Source organism: Serinus canaria, chromosome 7 (genome assembly GCF_022539315.1).
Source record: "Serinus canaria isolate serCan28SL12 chromosome 7, serCan2020, whole genome shotgun sequence".
NCBI lineage: Eukaryota > Metazoa > Chordata > Aves > Passeriformes > Fringillidae > Serinus > Serinus canaria.
In genome coordinates, this window is record NC_066321.1 from 24,634,155 (window position 1) to 24,650,986 (window position 16,832).

At 38.5% G+C, this 16,832-nt stretch overlaps 1 protein-coding gene across 6 annotated transcripts in view; it reads left to right on the forward strand.

Moving 5' to 3' along the window:
* Positions 1-16,832, forward strand: part of PARD3B (par-3 family cell polarity regulator beta) — a 389,258-nt gene that overhangs the window by 144,276 nt on the left and 228,150 nt on the right. For 5 of the 6 annotated variants that reach the window (XM_050976846.1, XM_030241769.2, XM_050976847.1 and 2 more), the window contains one exon: positions 14,213-14,304. The exons of the other annotated variant lie outside the window; for it this stretch is intronic. In XM_050976846.1, the coding sequence (XP_050832803.1) occupies positions 14,213-14,304 (92 nt within the window). The remainder of the gene's footprint in view (positions 1-14,212; positions 14,305-16,832) is intronic. 6 annotated transcript variants of the gene reach the window in all.

The following is a 16,832-nucleotide window of genomic DNA, read 5'->3' on the forward strand; positions in this document are numbered from 1 at the left end:
CGACTGTACAAAATGCTTTTAAATTTGTTTTTCTGAATAGTAAATTTTCATGAACTTGGCATAGGTAGTAGGAGTGAGACAAATAAAAAAATCTATAAACCACAACCCACACCCTTATACCCAGCATGCTGCCAGTCTCTCTGCATTTCTGGTTGTGAAGTATTCTTAATTGCCATCTGACCTGGATAAGTAACATTGAATTTCTTAATAAATAATAGTACTTTAAATATTTTGCTGGTATATAAAACTGTACTGTGCTTTGTATCTAAGCATATTGTACTGAAGCTTTAAATAATGCACAAGTATAAAAATTTTAACTTTTCAGGCCACTTAGATTTTCTGTCAACACATTTCTTAAAATTAAGGGAACTGTAAGTGTAGGAAATACTCATGTTTAAATCAGTCTGGCTTCACATGTCTTAGCTGAGAAGCCTCATAAAAAACTGAGATGTACTGAACCTTGTCACTGATGCATCTGTCACCTTCCTCACTTTGTCTTAACTGACCTTGGCCCTCTCAGGTAGCCAGACTTGATTTATTCTGCTATTTGGTGCCATACTTCCAGTTTCCAAGTTCTGAGGAACTGGGAACAAGTCTCAGTGTAGTTTCTCTGTGTATCTGAAACCAGCTTGAGCATCTTGTATGGAGGGGTTAGGAAATGGTAGAGCTTCACAAAGGCATGCAAGAAGACAGGCTATAGCTATTTCCTTCTACTTTGTGGCAAACACTTGTGTACTAAATATGTCTCTGTGACATTTTGTTTCTGGGAAATACTTTTAAAATTTTAAAATAGGAATAAACAAAAATTGGGGATTTTACTCAAAGGCCTTCTTATTACCAATACTTCTGTTGGCACACCTTCCCTGTATTTTTCTGAAAAGCAAGGAAACAGGCATTGAATTGAAACAGTGTGTTTGTCCAGGAGCACATGCAAGAAATGGGACAGTTGGCATCTGCTGCTGCTCTGTCTTTTGTAGAGTTACTCATTTGTCCAAATAACTTGTTGTGCTCACCTAAGCTACAAAAATGTCTTCTCTGACCTTTGTTCTTGCAATTGGAGATGCTGCTATTAGTCAACAACTATAGTACAATTAAGTCCACCTGTAACCTTATAAAAGCTGTTTCTGATGATAATAGCTTTGTAGTGTGAAATTGAAGTTACCCATGGGATTTTGTTTGCTTATTCTCTTCAAATAATTAAAAAAGTGGTTGTGAGAGTCTCCATCATAATCTGATTAGTGGATGCAACTGTGCTCATTAAAATGTCCTGAGCTTAATTAATCGGTAAGGTTTTATAATTGCTGTTCTATTTTATTCCCAGCAAATATGCTGATATATCTTTGCTGAAGATATTTACTTCACCCAGCTTCCTTTCAATTGTGTGATAAATCTTGTCTTTTTACACTGCGATTTTTAATGCTGTCAAGTTATTTACTAACCAGTGTTGTTATTTCAATATGTAGTTAATAATTAACATGGAACCAGATCATTTTATGAAAGGTTTTTTATGATGACTTTTAAAAACCCTAGGAGAGGTGGAAAATACCACTATGCTTCATAAGGATTTACTGGAAATAACAATATGCTCTCAGGTGATCTGTCTCTAGTCTAAATTGCCTGCTAGGTTTAAGATAAGCCAGTGATAGTAATGTCTTGGCTCACCAGAGTCAACTCAGGTTTATTAATAATTTTCACTCATAAATTCAGGATAACACTGTGCCTGTACTTTCAGATGCTAAAACAAGGTTTTGTGTACAGTGCAGCAGAATTAAAATGCTACAGAGTTGCTTTAATTTCCATTGAGAATTGGGATTGAGATCAAGGGGTTTATGTAGGACAGCGTGTTTTCTCCCATTTGGATGCAAGCAACTCAATTCTTTGAAGAGATTCAGACAACATTTTAACCCTTATTTACTTGTTTGGTGCTGTGTAGGTGAGGATGTCCTCATACTCTCTCACAAAAATCTTCAGAATAGATGGCTTGTTTTTTCTCTGACAAATTATTTTTTAAAAGTTGGTTTATAGTGTGGCAACAGAGAAATTAGGAGTATGTCTAGTCTAGGGCTTGCCTGTCAAATAGAGGCCTGGCAAGACCGATTTGTGTTTTATTTTCCTTAGGCCATCATTTATTTTCCTTGCCACAGTGTTGAGGAGGTTTTGTTGAGAATGAAGATGGGCAATTTGGTTTGTAGAATGCCCAGAGCCGAGGAGAGAATTTTTAAATATAATTCCTTCCTGTACTCAGATATATTGGGAGACCTCCATATTATCTTTGTGACCAGTTTAGATTTTTGGAAGAACTTCATCTGCGACTTTATCATTCACATATGTACACTCACACACACACATACAGAGTTATATTTTTATATATGTATGTAACTCCAAAGTTTCTTTTGAGACTTTAACATCTCTAAGCATATGGAACAAATGGTTAAATATAAAGATGTCTGCTGGACAATATACTGTTAGTCACTGATTCAGTAAGCTCCCTAGAATGGAGGAAACTGATAAGTTTTAAATTAACTCAATATGTTAAATTTTAGCAAAGTCAATATGTTAAACTTCAGCAAAGTAAATAAAATTTCAGCCCACAGAGTTAGGGAGGAATACTTAACTCCCTGCAGGAATGAAAGTGCCTTTGATCTAAACAGGCAAAGTAATTCTTAGTACCTTGTATTCAAGGGCTGCTGTCCCAGCTGAGGAAGCTCTGTGCTAATCACAGACTCTGGTTCCCTGGGACAATGTGGCATCATCTTGGGAAAATCCTGGATGAGTGATCTCTGAGAGCATTCAGGTCCTTGTCATGCTGTAGATTGACTCTGTCATTGGACCCAGGTATTGGACTTAGGTGAAGATTTCTGATTTCCTGGAGTATAATAGAGAACATGTTTTCTACTTTAACTTTTTAGCAAAGTATTTCCCCTGTAGCATTTTACATTCCTTTTTAGTGTTTTTCCTTTCAGGCAGAGTCCAGCAAAAGCTATATTTCAATATCTCTTCTTTGCACCATATTTTCAAGAAATTAATAATTCTCATGTCTCACTTCTTGGTATCCATGTGAATTGCTGGTGAGTCTGTATGCCACCATCAGACAGAAGAAGGGTCTGTGACTATTGCATTAGTACCTAAAGGGCACTAATTATATATTGAGAGATGTGTCTGAGAGGTTGGTGTTCATGTTCTTATTGGCTGTTGTAAGCTTAGTGTTCAGCCATTGATAAGGACCCACAATAAGGGATGTATGGGAGAAAAAGTTTTAAGTTACTCTTGTATACATCTGTTTATTTCATAGAGTGGGCTCTGCCAGTTTTTTCATGTTTTTATGCTTAATATGGCTTGGTTAATGGTTCTGAGACACCTGGGGCTTTAATTATACTGTTGGCCACTGTATTGTGCAGATGTGCCTGTGCATTTTGGAGTACAGGAAATGCTGTAGCTGTTCTACAAAGATCTAGTCAAAGCTAAAAAACCAGTCATCTAACTCTGCCATCTCTCTTGTGGCTCTCCCATCTATGCAATCTTCAGGCTCCAGCATTACTTGCACACAGAATCACATCCTGATGTTGTCTCTCTAGCTTTGCAGTGAAGGTGCTCTAAATATTCATGATGTTATGTATATGTCATTATTAGAAATCCTGGGCTTTAAGCACGCTGTCATCCATTGTTCAGTAAACACAATTACATTGCCCTATCGTTCATCTCTAATGAATCCATGCTAATTGATTAATCAGTGCTGTTGCTCCACTGTGATAATCCCATATGAGGAATAGAAGTAACGTAACTAGCAATTACTAACATACATTGCACACTGAGGAAAACTTAACATAATACCCTGGAATAATAATAATACATAATGCACAGGGCAGATGCAGATCAGCAGGAGCAGAGCATTGCCCCAGCCAGGCCTGTCATTCCGTGGCACAGCTCTGTCTTTTGGGAGAAGAGGATTGTAGTGGTCTTTGGGGGTGTGACCCAGGGATTACTGGCACAGGGACTATGCCAGGCTGTCCCCAATGAGTGGGATGTTACCAGAAGGCATGTCTGAGAAGATGGGGCAGTGTTTTTCATAGTTTCCTCTCGTGCTGGTTACTGAGGTGTCTGCCTTCTTGGCTTAAATATTGCTGTGGCTGCAGCTGCTGAAGTAAGAGAAAAAGCATTCTTATGCCTTTGCAGCTTCTTACTGATGTTGCTGTTCCGAAGCAATGAGTTCAAATTTCTGATCCAAAGCTTAACATTGACTCTCACAGGCTGTGAGCAGCACTTGGTAGCATACTGGTAACTATGTGGTTATCCTTGCTGTTACAGAATTAATGGATCTATGGATTCCTACTGACCAACCTAGCGTGTTTAAGGCATCTCATTATACATTCCATTCATAACAGCAAAGTATCAAGTGCAATCTTTAATGAAAATCCACTTTAAGTTTGCGAATGGATTTGATTTTTAAATTTTGGAACCCCCCACGGTCATTGGTGGTGGTGAAGACATGTAATTTAATTTTGATGAAAAATAGGTGAAGTCATTAAGGAATTTATTGCAAGGAACAGAGATGCAAGGTTAAAGTATCACTTGTACATTGAACTCTTAGGTAATACCCATTTTTTAGAAGCCTTTCAGATAATATTAAGGGCATATTGTTGTAATGAAAGCGGAAAGTTTTGATTCAGTAGTGCAATTACATATGTAAAGTTTCCTTTATTATGCATTAAGGTTGTGGGATTTTTTTTAAAGTGCTCAGAATTACTATCTTTATGTGGTGGGAATAAAATTCAGATTTTATTTGTGGAGAAGTAGGGATGTGGCATCATAACAATACTGTCTAGATAAGATTTAGATGTCCTCTAAGTACTACTTTTATGAAGTTATCCTGATGTAATGCATAGTGGGTTAAGAGATTTTTTTCTTTACTTTAAGAAAGGAATACAAGTGGATTCTCTGTAAACGAAGAAGAAATTAGTCAAAATGCAGCTTTATAGTTTGCAAATCTCTTGTAAAATGTTTTATCAATTAAAGATCATGGGAGGCTTCAAGCAGTGAGTCAAGCCAGGAGAGGTCATGCTGGTATTCTCTTGGTCTGAGAAAATTTGGTAGATTTTCTTGTAGAAACATTAATTTCTTTCCTGTTGTTTTGCAATATTAATTGCCCACTGGCGGTTTCCAACCAAAATAAGGGACTAGTATTCATTTGTGGAGCTAATGATAGTACACTTTTAAATGATGCTTGTTGCCATGGAAATAATTGCTTACAAATAATTTAGATAGTAACTCAGATGTCCAAATTTTGTGCACTTTTTAAAAATATGTTTTTTTGTCTCCAAGTGGATGATACAGAAAAAAAATCACAAATTTTAGCTTGGAAACACCTGCTTCTTTGGTGCCTTACACTGTTGATACCACTGCTAAATATTCTTTAATATGGTTTTTTGTCTCCAAGTGGATGATACAGAAAAAAAATCACAAATTTTAGCTTGGAAACACCTGCTTCTTTGGTGCCTTACACTGTTGATACCACTGCTAAATATTCTTTATAAATAAGAGGCCACCCATGTATTTATTGACAGTAAATTTAGCAACAGTCCTTAAAATATCAAAGTAGAATAAAAACACCACAAGGTAAATGAAATGAAAATATGAATGTCCTAGCAGGTCAGCCAAAATATTTCAAGTGCTCTAAGCGTGGCTTAGTTCAATTTAATAATCTTGCTGAGATGCAGAAACTACAGACTCAGGCACAAAGTCCTCCTGATACTGCTCTGGTGTGACTCTGTAGGCTTGCAGTGCAGGCAGAGACCTCATAGGCAATTAAAACCAGCCTGATAAATGGGGAGAGGGCTAATAAGCATATCCTCTTTTTTAAAGGTGCCAGTGATTATATGCCTGGCCAGTTAACTGCATCCTTTAGATAAATATTCCAATATTGACAGCTCACTAAAGTTGTGAACATATACTGTATTACTTATGCTTCCAGTAGGTTTTTGGTAGGTGTTGGTCTGTGTGGCTTGTTTGGTTTGGGGTTTTTTTCACCCTTACTGTAACTTTTCTGTTTATTTTATGAATTGGTTCTTGGCCAGTAGAGGTGCCAAATCCTAATATTTATCAATATACCATCAATGCTGCTTTTCAAAGCAGCTTTCTGCTGTTTTGGAAAAGGCATTGCTCACACCTCAGCCTAGAAATTGTTAAAAATGTTGGGCCCAAGTCCAGAGTTTTATATGTATGAAAGCTACTTCTGGGGACTTTGAACTGATTAGTATTTTTTTATGTTTTTTACATTTTTCTCCTTCTCCCAGCCCTTCATAAATTGAAGTACTCAGGCACTCCAGCTGTACCTCTTCCCTCCCTTCACCCATGAAAAACAACTGCCAAGGAAGATGTGAACTCTCCAGTACTGTTATAACTAGCGAAATTTTTTTCTCAGTGATAGAGAAGTTTTTCCTCCGAGTTTTTGTGCCCAAATCACGTGTAACCATTTTGATCCCCAGGCCTAAAGGAATCCTTGGTGCTCTTAATAATAAAGAACTTACTGTTTATGTAAGGACTTTAGGAAACAGAGCATTGCTTTTTCCATGCAGACAATGGTCCTCAGCTAGATTTTTGAATGATTAGGATGAAGCAGATTGGGAGTAGGTGTAGGGTGTAGGGATGAGGGAGAGCATTTGAAGGTTGATGTTGGCAAGGCATGTTTTACATGCAGAAGTTGAACATGTCCAGAAGAGCTCAGTAGGAGTGCAGTGGAGGGAGCCTGGCTGGTGTAGCCTGTGTCCCTGGAGAACTGAAGCTCCCCTGGTGTTGGTTCTTGCTGATTCTGGTGCTCCCTGGGAGCTGTGTTTGACACTAACAACATCTTCCCAACATAGAAGGCAGGGACTCCAAGGTGTCTGCTGGCTTGGGGCCAGTAGTAATTAGGAGGGTAGACGAGGTTGCCTCCCATGCTCAGCCCAGGAACTGGGTACCCTTCCCTGGTGTTATGGCTCAGCACATCCTGTGTGCTACTGAGAATTTGTCCTCATGTTATTCTGACTGAAGCTGTGGACCACTGAGCTAAAGCAGAAGGAATAACTTTGAAAATGTGTGTCTGTGTGTGCGTGACATTCCGGTCCCACATTTCCTACAGGTACTGAGCACTGCCTTGGACTGCACATGTGATACAGGTGCAACAAACCTGCTGCAGTGCCAGCTCAGCCAGAGTACTTGGACATGCTGGGGACTGGGATTTCAGGCAGCTCAGTGTTTGCAGTGAACCAAGTGTGCAATCCACCAGTGCAGTCCAGCTGTAATGATGACCCTCAGCAGAGAGTTGTTACAAACAACTTGGGGGAATAATTTCTTACTCCAGACTGATTCTCAGGAGAGTGTCCATTTATGCCCTTGGTTTAAAATAGCCTTTTAAATGCCAAGATCACAACTCACTACAATATGCAAGAAATCCATTGGTAGTTGAGGGGAAAAATATTGCTGTTGTGGTTCCTGAAACTGTCATGTAATTGCTAAAAGCCGTACTATATTATGGCTTTTCTTTGTGCTCTGCTAATTAAACATGAATCCACTTGGATGTTATTAAAAATATCTGAAGACATACAGCTATTCTTATGTTGAAAAATATCTTTTACCAGTCCAGTTGAATACGTTTCAATTGACAAGATTGAAAGAGGCTGTGTGATTCTTATTTTCATAATAGTTGGCTGCCTAAAAATCATCTTTAGCAAGTGATTAATTGCATTTGTAGATACGGCACAATTGCATCAATTATCCATTTCAAATTAATTTCATTCTGAATAGTTGAGAGGATGATGTAGTTTAATCAGTAAGTGAAATGGAAGTATTGTAAGCTGTTTAGAAATACTTCCCACGTTCTGTGGCACAGTGATTTCAATCAAGCAGACCACTGTAAAAATAAGAAATACACAGTAACAAACATTAATACTTTTCCTTCAGTTTAGCAGCATTTTGTTAGACTCCTTTGCATTGGTTTCCACCCTTGATTTTAGCAATATAGTGTGAATTATATTTTATTATGCTTATTTAGGAGGAAAAAAGGGAAGGCTATGTTAAATTAAAAAATTAATCTGGAATTTTTTGAGGCATTGTTATGCATGCCTTTGCAATATTAAACCATTCTTGCATACATTGCAGAAAGCAGTTTTGGGTATTATGGAAAGCTGTGTGGACTGGAAGATTGGAAGTTAGTCTGTTATCTTGGTAATGAAAGATTAGCTGAGCAAATGAAATGCAGATGTTTACACCAACCTCATACCTAATCCTTGAATGAGTGAACAACAGCCAAGACCACAAGTGATGCCCACACAATTGCTCACCACCCCCTGACTGATGTTCAGCCTGGTCACTGAGCAGTGGTTGGCCTCTCCCAGCCAGCTCCCCCCAGTTTATGTCCTGGCCACGATGTTCTAGGCCGTGGAGTATCCATCCCTTCAGCTGTCCCAACTGTGCTCCCTTATGGCTTCTGGTGCACCCCCTCTCTGGCAGAGCATGGGAAACTGAGAAGTCCTTAACTTAGGGCTAGCACTACTCAATAACAACCAAAATATCAGTAGTTTATCGACATCATTCTCTTACTAAATCCCAGACACAGTACTGTGCCAGGTACTAGGAAGAAAATTAATTCTGACCCAGTCCAAACCAAGATTCCTCAGTTACAAAAGTTTTTTCCTACACAAAGATGTTACTGCTGCAGTTTTAGTACAGGTTTCTACTTACTGGAAGTTATGGTATGTGTTTCCCTTGCCAGATTGTTCCCTGGCCTAGGGATAATCTGACTCTAAAGATAAAAAAAATGTTTTCTCTGTGAAGGGTTTTAGTTCCACATCTTCAGTTAGTGAATTTGAGGCTAAATGGAGGAAGAGAGACACTGATTTTCAATCTGGAATCTTTTGGAAGCTTGTGGTGTGCTGCATTCTTCTTTCTGCAAACTGAGGCTGGCAAGTGTCACAATGAAGGGCAGTGGTTATTGTGCTTGAACAAAGTTTCTGAGCCATTTCAGGAATACACAACCTAAATTTTCTCCTAACAGACCAAGTGAACGACAGAGAAGCCCTTTGGACTTAAAAGTTATGTACAGTTGGCCAGAACTTGAAAACCGCATCGAATGTTACTGCTGGGCATTTCAGCAAGATAAGATATGTCCAACTTTGGTTCAGATAGGCTTACCATATTTTAACCCATGCTTGGTTATATTGCTCTGGAACAACAAAAGGCCTTTCTGTCTGTGTCCCATGAGTTATGTGGTCTTCTGTAGGCTCTGTCAGGTATTGCATTTGTTGTTCTAGGTAAAGGTAAACAACTTTATAACACAGGCTAATTGGTTTGGGAATATTTATGAAAGTGTTGATTTTTAAAGCTAAATATAGTGCTGTGGCTTTTAAAACTCATTCTGGCTGTCAGAAATGCTCACATGATCCTGAAAGTGTTGCTAAAAATGTTCAATTTTTAAATACAGTAATTAAAATTGTCTGTTGTGAGAGCAGTAGATGAGACATTTCCTGCATTTGTAAGCTAAGCGTCCCTTTCACCCCCAGATTTCCTTCCATCTCCCTGTTTATGTTGGTGGGATCTGAACTCTTACTGAACCTTCTTGGAAGAAGGTTTGCTGTTGGCCAGGTAGGGAGAGGGAGCTCTGCAGCCTGCCACCCTGCTCCATGACCTTCTCCTCTTTGATTTGGATACTTTTCTTTGGTTTTAAAGAGCTGAGGCCCTCAGGGAATACAGTACTGGAAACTGGATCTTCAGACATACATTTTCACTTTCAACTTTGTCATTAGAAGAAAGTCTCAGACAAATATACTTTCCCTTGGGTATACCAGACTGTTTGAGTCTTAATTTGAGTAGATGTGTTTATTTCTTCTATTAATAGATGGTACTCATTTCCTTCAAGTTTATTGCTAGTGTTTGATGACCATTTTATACTCTTAAGAGTATCCTGCGCTCAGTATTTTCTCCAGTTCTTTATTTAGAGTCTTCTTTCTCTAAATTTATCTATTTTGGGGTTTTTCTCATGTTGGCTGTTGTATAATAAACTTTTTTCAAAGATAGGATGGTTTTTGCTACCCAGCTTTTCTAAGAAGGATGTATTGGCAATTTTATGCTACCCAAAAACTTACTTGTCCTAAGAATGAATTGTGTTCTGAGCCTACCAGACAGACTTGAGGTGATTTAGGGCCTTTCTATAGCCACTGGTGGCCTGTGAATATTTCTGAAGTTTTCTTGCTGAGCTAGGTGGTATAGTCTGTTCTTGTGTGAATGTGCAAACTTCAGCGGCAGAAGAACCTCAACAAAAGATTTGGTTTTAGTTAAAATGGAATTCAAAATTACCCTCTAGCCAGAGTTTAGGTAACAAATGGTAACAAACTAATACAGGGTTTTGGTTTTTTTTTTGGAGATAGCAAAATCCAGGTTTCTTGGGTTGCTATGACAATGAGGAAAAAGAGCAGTGGGACTGGTGGGCAGCCTGGATGTCGAGGCAGCTACTGCTGTGTTGGCTGCTCAGGGCTGCAACCTTTTTAATATAAATGATTGGTTTGACCATTTCCAGTCAATTCTGTCTCTGTCTCTTTTTCTAGCAAAAAATGGATACTTTTTTGTCTCTGTCCAAAAGTGCCACTATTGCTTTTCTCCTCCTATATTTTGTGGGTTTTATGAAACAAGCCTTTTCAAAAATGAGAGAAAAAGACTGTAGACTTGGTCATACTCCCTAAGCTCAGTAAGACTTTGACTCATCATGTTTATTGCTGGGGCTAACATATGCCCATGCTGACTGTTGAAATGAGAAGAGTGGATGTTCACAAAGTAGAAAATGTCACTGCTGGTATGTACTCTGTCACTCCTGCTGCCTCATGTACATGTTTACCTAACTTGAGAGCTGTCACATAATGAATACAAGGCTCTTCCTAGCATTTGGGTTGCAGTTGTTTGCAGAGGATATTTAACAGTCACTCTCTTCTGCTTACCCCTAATTTGAAGAACATGCTTTTAGTAGCAGTAAGAAGAATTGCTTAATTCAAATTATCTGTATGTAAATAAATCTAAAAACTTCCACTGTTCTTAGATGCATATGCTTCCTTGGCTTTTGTTTTTACCACACCATTTTGCATTTTATTCCTATGTCCTTAGTGAATACTGCAGTTCTGTCACTGTAAATCTGTTACAGTGTCAGCTGAATTTGAGTCAAGGTTTGTTAGTCAGTTAGTCCTTAATTCTGCTGCTATTGAGAAACTGACAATCAGTCTTTAAAAATTGAAGAAGAGATTGAGCTTTTTTGTGTGTATTGGAACATTGTCTTTTGACAGTGTCATTAATTGTGCATTGTTGGTTTGCTATTATACTGCTTGTTTGTCAGGAGATGATCTGTTTAAATTTACTGTGCCTCTAATGTAATGCTCAAGTATGAAAGGAATTTGTCCATTTATAGTGATTGTTACGTGACTGGAGCTCTAATGTCATTCTCAGAGAGCTCACTTAGAATGTCAGTGTTAGGATTCATGTTTCCTTGATCGGTTAAGCCTTCAAATACATCTGGCTTTGTGTTTATTGACTTGAGCATGTGATAATCTGTGATATGTGGGAGCACTATACTCCTGCAAATCTAAACAGGCAGTGGTGTGCAGGACAGGGTCTCTGACACTGAGCTTTTTCTGAAATCCTTCAGCACACTTCTCTCCAGTTAGGAGAGGATAACTTTCCTTTAGATTTAAATTTAAACAAGCAGAGCCCCCCCACGACAATAAACAAACACACACCAACCAAAAAAGCCTCATAAATAAAAGAAACAATAAATTCAAGCTGTAAGTGTTACAGACTCCAAATTTCATCCTGTAATTCCTCACGGAAGTTTTATCTTGTGGAAAAATTAAAATGTGGATGTGGATGGCTGTCAGGTGCCTCACAAGGTTACCCCATTATTTTCTGGCGCTGGAATGATCATGCCTTGAAATATATGAGACATGTTTATAAATCTGTTTTTGAAGATCTCTTCCAAAGGTTTGATACCTCTAGTATCTATAACAATCATCTTATCAAGTTTCAAGATACTTTCTGTCTGGCCTTTAGCATAAAACAAAGCTGTTTGTTGCCATCTTTCTGTAAGGACCTCTTGCTTGTCTTGGAGTGTAACTGCACAATGTTGTGTGTGCCACACAGCAAATTGAAGTGTGAGATTATACTTGTTATTAAAAACTTTTTCTTTCTGGTCGAAAAATCTGTGAACAGAAACAAGATTGTGTTCTGAACCTCTGTGTCTATCATTGCTGGGAAATCTGTTTCCCAAGAAGTGGGAGATAGGGGACAAGCATGGATGTGATCTCAGCACAGCAAAACCAGCAGTAACCAAAAGCCCAGAAACAGAGAAGTAGCATGGTTTATGTTGCTTGTGTAGACTGCAAGGGAGGTTTCAGATGGCAAACCAGTTCTGAGGCATGAGTAGCATGTTCTCTGTCATGTACTGTGTTGCAGCCAGTGTCTGGGAGAAAAGGGTCTGGTTAATCAACCCTGAATCTGCTCATGGCGTGACTATATTTAACTTTCCATAAAGAAGAGCCTTTGTAGCACCAGTGTTTTCAGTGGCAGGCTAACAGAGGTTAGCTTTGCTGAGAGCATTATTGTTAAAGGGTTTGTCTGCTTCCAACATCTGCTGCTACCAAGACTTTTTTTAAAGCTTTTGTCAAGATGGAATTTTAACATAGGAAGGCTGTGTGTCTGATTTCTGTTGGTAATGCACTGGTCGAGGTCGAACTCTTGATTTATGAGATTAGTATGGAATATACTTCATATAACAAGAATTGTTCCTTGACATGTGGTTCCACTGTGAAAAGTGATTGGAAGAGATGGCACATACTCAATACACAGTTTTTTAAAGTGGTTCTTTATTAGTGACAGAAGTTCACTTTGAGTGAACTATATTGGTCTTGCAGTTGAAGCCAAGTCCATTGGCTTCTGCTCCAATTAATGCACAAAGAGCAGCACTACCAATAATATGGGTTCAAAAGCACCATGTGAACCAAAAAGGGTCCAGCTTGGTTTATATCTCAAGGGTTTGCTTGCAAGGCTGCTCATGATTTTAAAGTGCAAGGCAACCCACACTTGCCCCCAACTCTCTTGATACTTGTGAACTAAAAATAAGCTCTGCAAATCTTTGAGGGACTGGAAACACCAAACCTTTAGAACCTCATATTTTGAGAGAAGCTGAAATTTCTAATAACCGGTGTAGAACTTGTAATGAAAATTAAATTACCTATGTAGTTGGCTCTGTTCTTTGAAATTAATTTATAGCATTGCTGCCTTTTGCCTTCAGACAATATGGTAAGTGTATACACTGGAAAACTGTACTGCAACAACAACAAAAAAATAATGATTAACTTTAGCCTTTATCTAGCTAAGATCAGGCTCTGAATTGAATTCTCTTAGTGTGTTGACAGCTGAAGATTTATGTCTTCCAGCGCTATTCCTGTTGCAGAGTTGACAGAAGTGACCTCTCCAAAAAAGGTCTTTGTTATGGATTTTGCTATGTTTACATTATTTCCATAAGCGTTGGGATGAAGTACAGTATGTTAAAGCTAATACATCACCTGCTGACAGTGGTCTTATCTCATTGGTAACTATTTCCCTCTCCCAATGTGAAAAAAAATGCAGACATTAAGCACAAGGATCACAAGAAGAAAGTTAAATAATAGTTTTCAAGAGCTTTAGCATTGGTGTCTGGATTCTGTGTGCACTGTATTTTTGTGTCTAATTGTCCAAATAGCTGCATAATGTCTTCTTCTGGGAAGCTGCTCTGAAAATATGTCTTTGCCAGATAAACACTGCCAAGAGACAGAGTGCAAAAAAAAAAAAAAAGCTGTTGGGTTTGCTCAAGGTCTGTGTCATCTCTTGGGAGAAAGGAGGTGGCTCAGAGTGGGAGAAAATGGCATTCAGGTTAGGCAAAGAAGGTAAAGCAGTACAACTTTACAACATTAAACTTCTCCAGTGGAAGGGTGGTGGGACTGGCGTGAGGAGCAGTACTTTAGATACCCTTCTGTTTCTCCAAATGCTGTGTCACAGGTGATCCATCCAGAATGGGTCTTTTAGTCCTCACTGTCAGTGAGATGATGTAATTTTAAGACTGATTTTCTCTTCCAAATAAAGACTTAAAACCACCAACCCAGCATTGTTCAAAATGCATTATGCTGTACATAGTTTCAATATGCCCTTTGAAATCTCTCAACAGGGTGCTTCCCAGGCATCCTTTCAGGATGGGGAGATGAACCTCACTGGACCCACAGAACTGCTGTTGGCTCAGAGGGCCCGGCTCCCTAGCAGGTAGGAACCTCTGTCTGGTGCTGGCTCAAGGGTGATTTTCAATTTATGCAAGACTGACTTCTCATTCCAGCTGCACCTCTGGTTCTGCACTGTGCTTATCGCCATGATCTCTTCTTCCTCCCGCCTTTCCCACCCTGAAATTGCATTTGATTCACATACCAGAGCACATCTTTGAGCATGACAATCTCTTACCCTCGTTGATGAATATGAAGGATTTTTTTGTGCTGCTTGTAGTATAAGGGTAATCTGGGTTTTGGTTTCTATTCAGTCCTGCAAGTGTTTCATGTCTTAAGATACAGGATGTTTGTAATCATCTATCTCAATAAATAACTACTTAACTGAGCCATATAATCCAAAAATGATCTCCTTTGTTTTAAGTGCCACCTCCAGTATTGAGTGGTAAGGTTATTACTTTGCTATACCCTGTAGTAGATTTTGTATCTGTGTTTATACACAGTGTAAACCATTGTAATATTTGCAATATTTCCCTGTGCATTCCTTCACTAAAGAAGCCAGGTGGAATAAATCATTTTCTTCTCTGCAGTTAAAACAGCACAGACCATCTCTAGTTTGTTTTATCTGAATGTGGTCATGGCCCCATTGACATTTTAGGAAATAACTTTTATTTTAACCAGTCTAAATTCTGAACAGCACTTAGGTAACTATATAATCTCCATTAGAAGCCAGTGGAATAAAACTTGAGAGCTGCATAGCAGAAACAAAAGGAGAGGAACTTAGGTCTTCTCGAGAGGTTCAGTAATGAGTAAAAATGTTTATTGCTCCTGAAATCAAAGGGAAAATTCTAAATGGCTGAAATGAAATTGAAAAAATAATGGTTTTGTAGATAGCATTTGTTACATCAAATTATAAAGCCAGGGTGCCATAGTTTCAGAGAGTAAGTTGGTCAGATCCTCGGTAGTGTTGGAATGTTTTCATGCTGCTGGTTTTCTATCTCATCATAAGCCTAAATTTCAGTTTTGACTGGTGATTCAGGTTGTGCTGATACCACCTTTCTGAGTAGGTAGAGGAATTCAGTACTTTGTCCATTATCCTTTGTTGCAGAACTCTTGAGATACATACACATTGTATAAATAAATTGTTACATGACAAACCTCTACATGACAGCTAAAATGTGAAAAATTAATCTGTTTCAATTTTAATGATGGCAGATAGTCTTTTGCTATAATTTTGCAGCTTATAGTTGTTTGTCAAAACAGTATAATATTAAACTCATGAAATAAACAGTATCTGCATGCCTTAATCTTAGAGATTTATCCTTGAAAACATCTGAGAAAAAAACAAGTCTTAATATTCCCATTTAACCTACATGGGGGTCTGTGAAAGAGGCATGAATATGTACCCCATGCCTGTGGGGGAGTTAGCAAGATCAGGGACTTGAACATTGCTGGTGGTCTGGGCCATGCCAGGATTTGTGGAGAAGGATCACCTTTCCTTTCACAGCATTTCAAGATGAAAATTTGCCTTTTCTTTTTAAGGGAATTAATTTCTCAATTGTTCTTTAAGTCATAATTTCAGGAGTTTCATGGGCAATTTTGTTACCTTGATACAGATGTGTTTTTCAGCTCAATCTCTGTGGGTATTTTGCTCCCTCTTGAAGGCCTCCTTGTCACCCTGTTCCTATGCCATTTTGTAATTCCTTCTCCTCCCTGCCAATACTGATGCATATTTTTAGAATGGTTTCCTAATGAAAAGGAACTGGAGTGCTTTTCCAGCTTTCCCTGCACCTGCTGGGCCTCTAAGTTACACGTCTGCTGATTAGTGTTCATCATGCAGGTATAGAACTTAGTTCAGTCACAAATGCATATTTTCTGTTAGTGGAATGTTGCTAAAGACTTCTACAGCTTGTTTCACCTGAGGTAATTATTATGCATCACCAAATATATGCACTCATTTGTCTCTTGATCCGTTAATTTGTAATGGGGATTAATCAAGCTCTGTGCACGCTCTGTTCATATTTACTGTTTTCCTTATGCCTTTACTAGGGTGTTTTAGGCTATCTAAGTCCTCTTAGGAATTTTCTGAGAGCATGTTATTGTTTATCGAGTTGCACAATTTGTTGCTTGCATTTGGGATTCTTCAAAAGGAGATTATGATGCTTGTTTGCTTCATAATTTGGTGGCTTTTGGGAAGATTGACAATGACAAAACCCCTTGTGATACTTTTCAGAGGTATTCAGATTTCTGAAGTGGCCAGGTCTTCTCTTGGCATGTCACAAACCAGACAAGAATAACCTTAGGTTTCTGTAGATCTCTTACAATTTTTGCTGAATTCTGCAAGCTGTCTTGACATGGCAACATGGAAGAAAAAAGTGATAAAGAATATAGATTGGGACCCACTTGATTGATGCCAGAATATCAATCAAGTAAGTGTTGAACAGATAGGGAGAAGAGGGAAAGCTGGCTAAAACAGGGCATTCCCAAGAATCTTTTTGCATTGGTAATAGTTTGTTCTTTTTTTTTTTTTTGAGATTGTCTTGATCTTGATTGAGATTGCATTCTCTGAAAAAT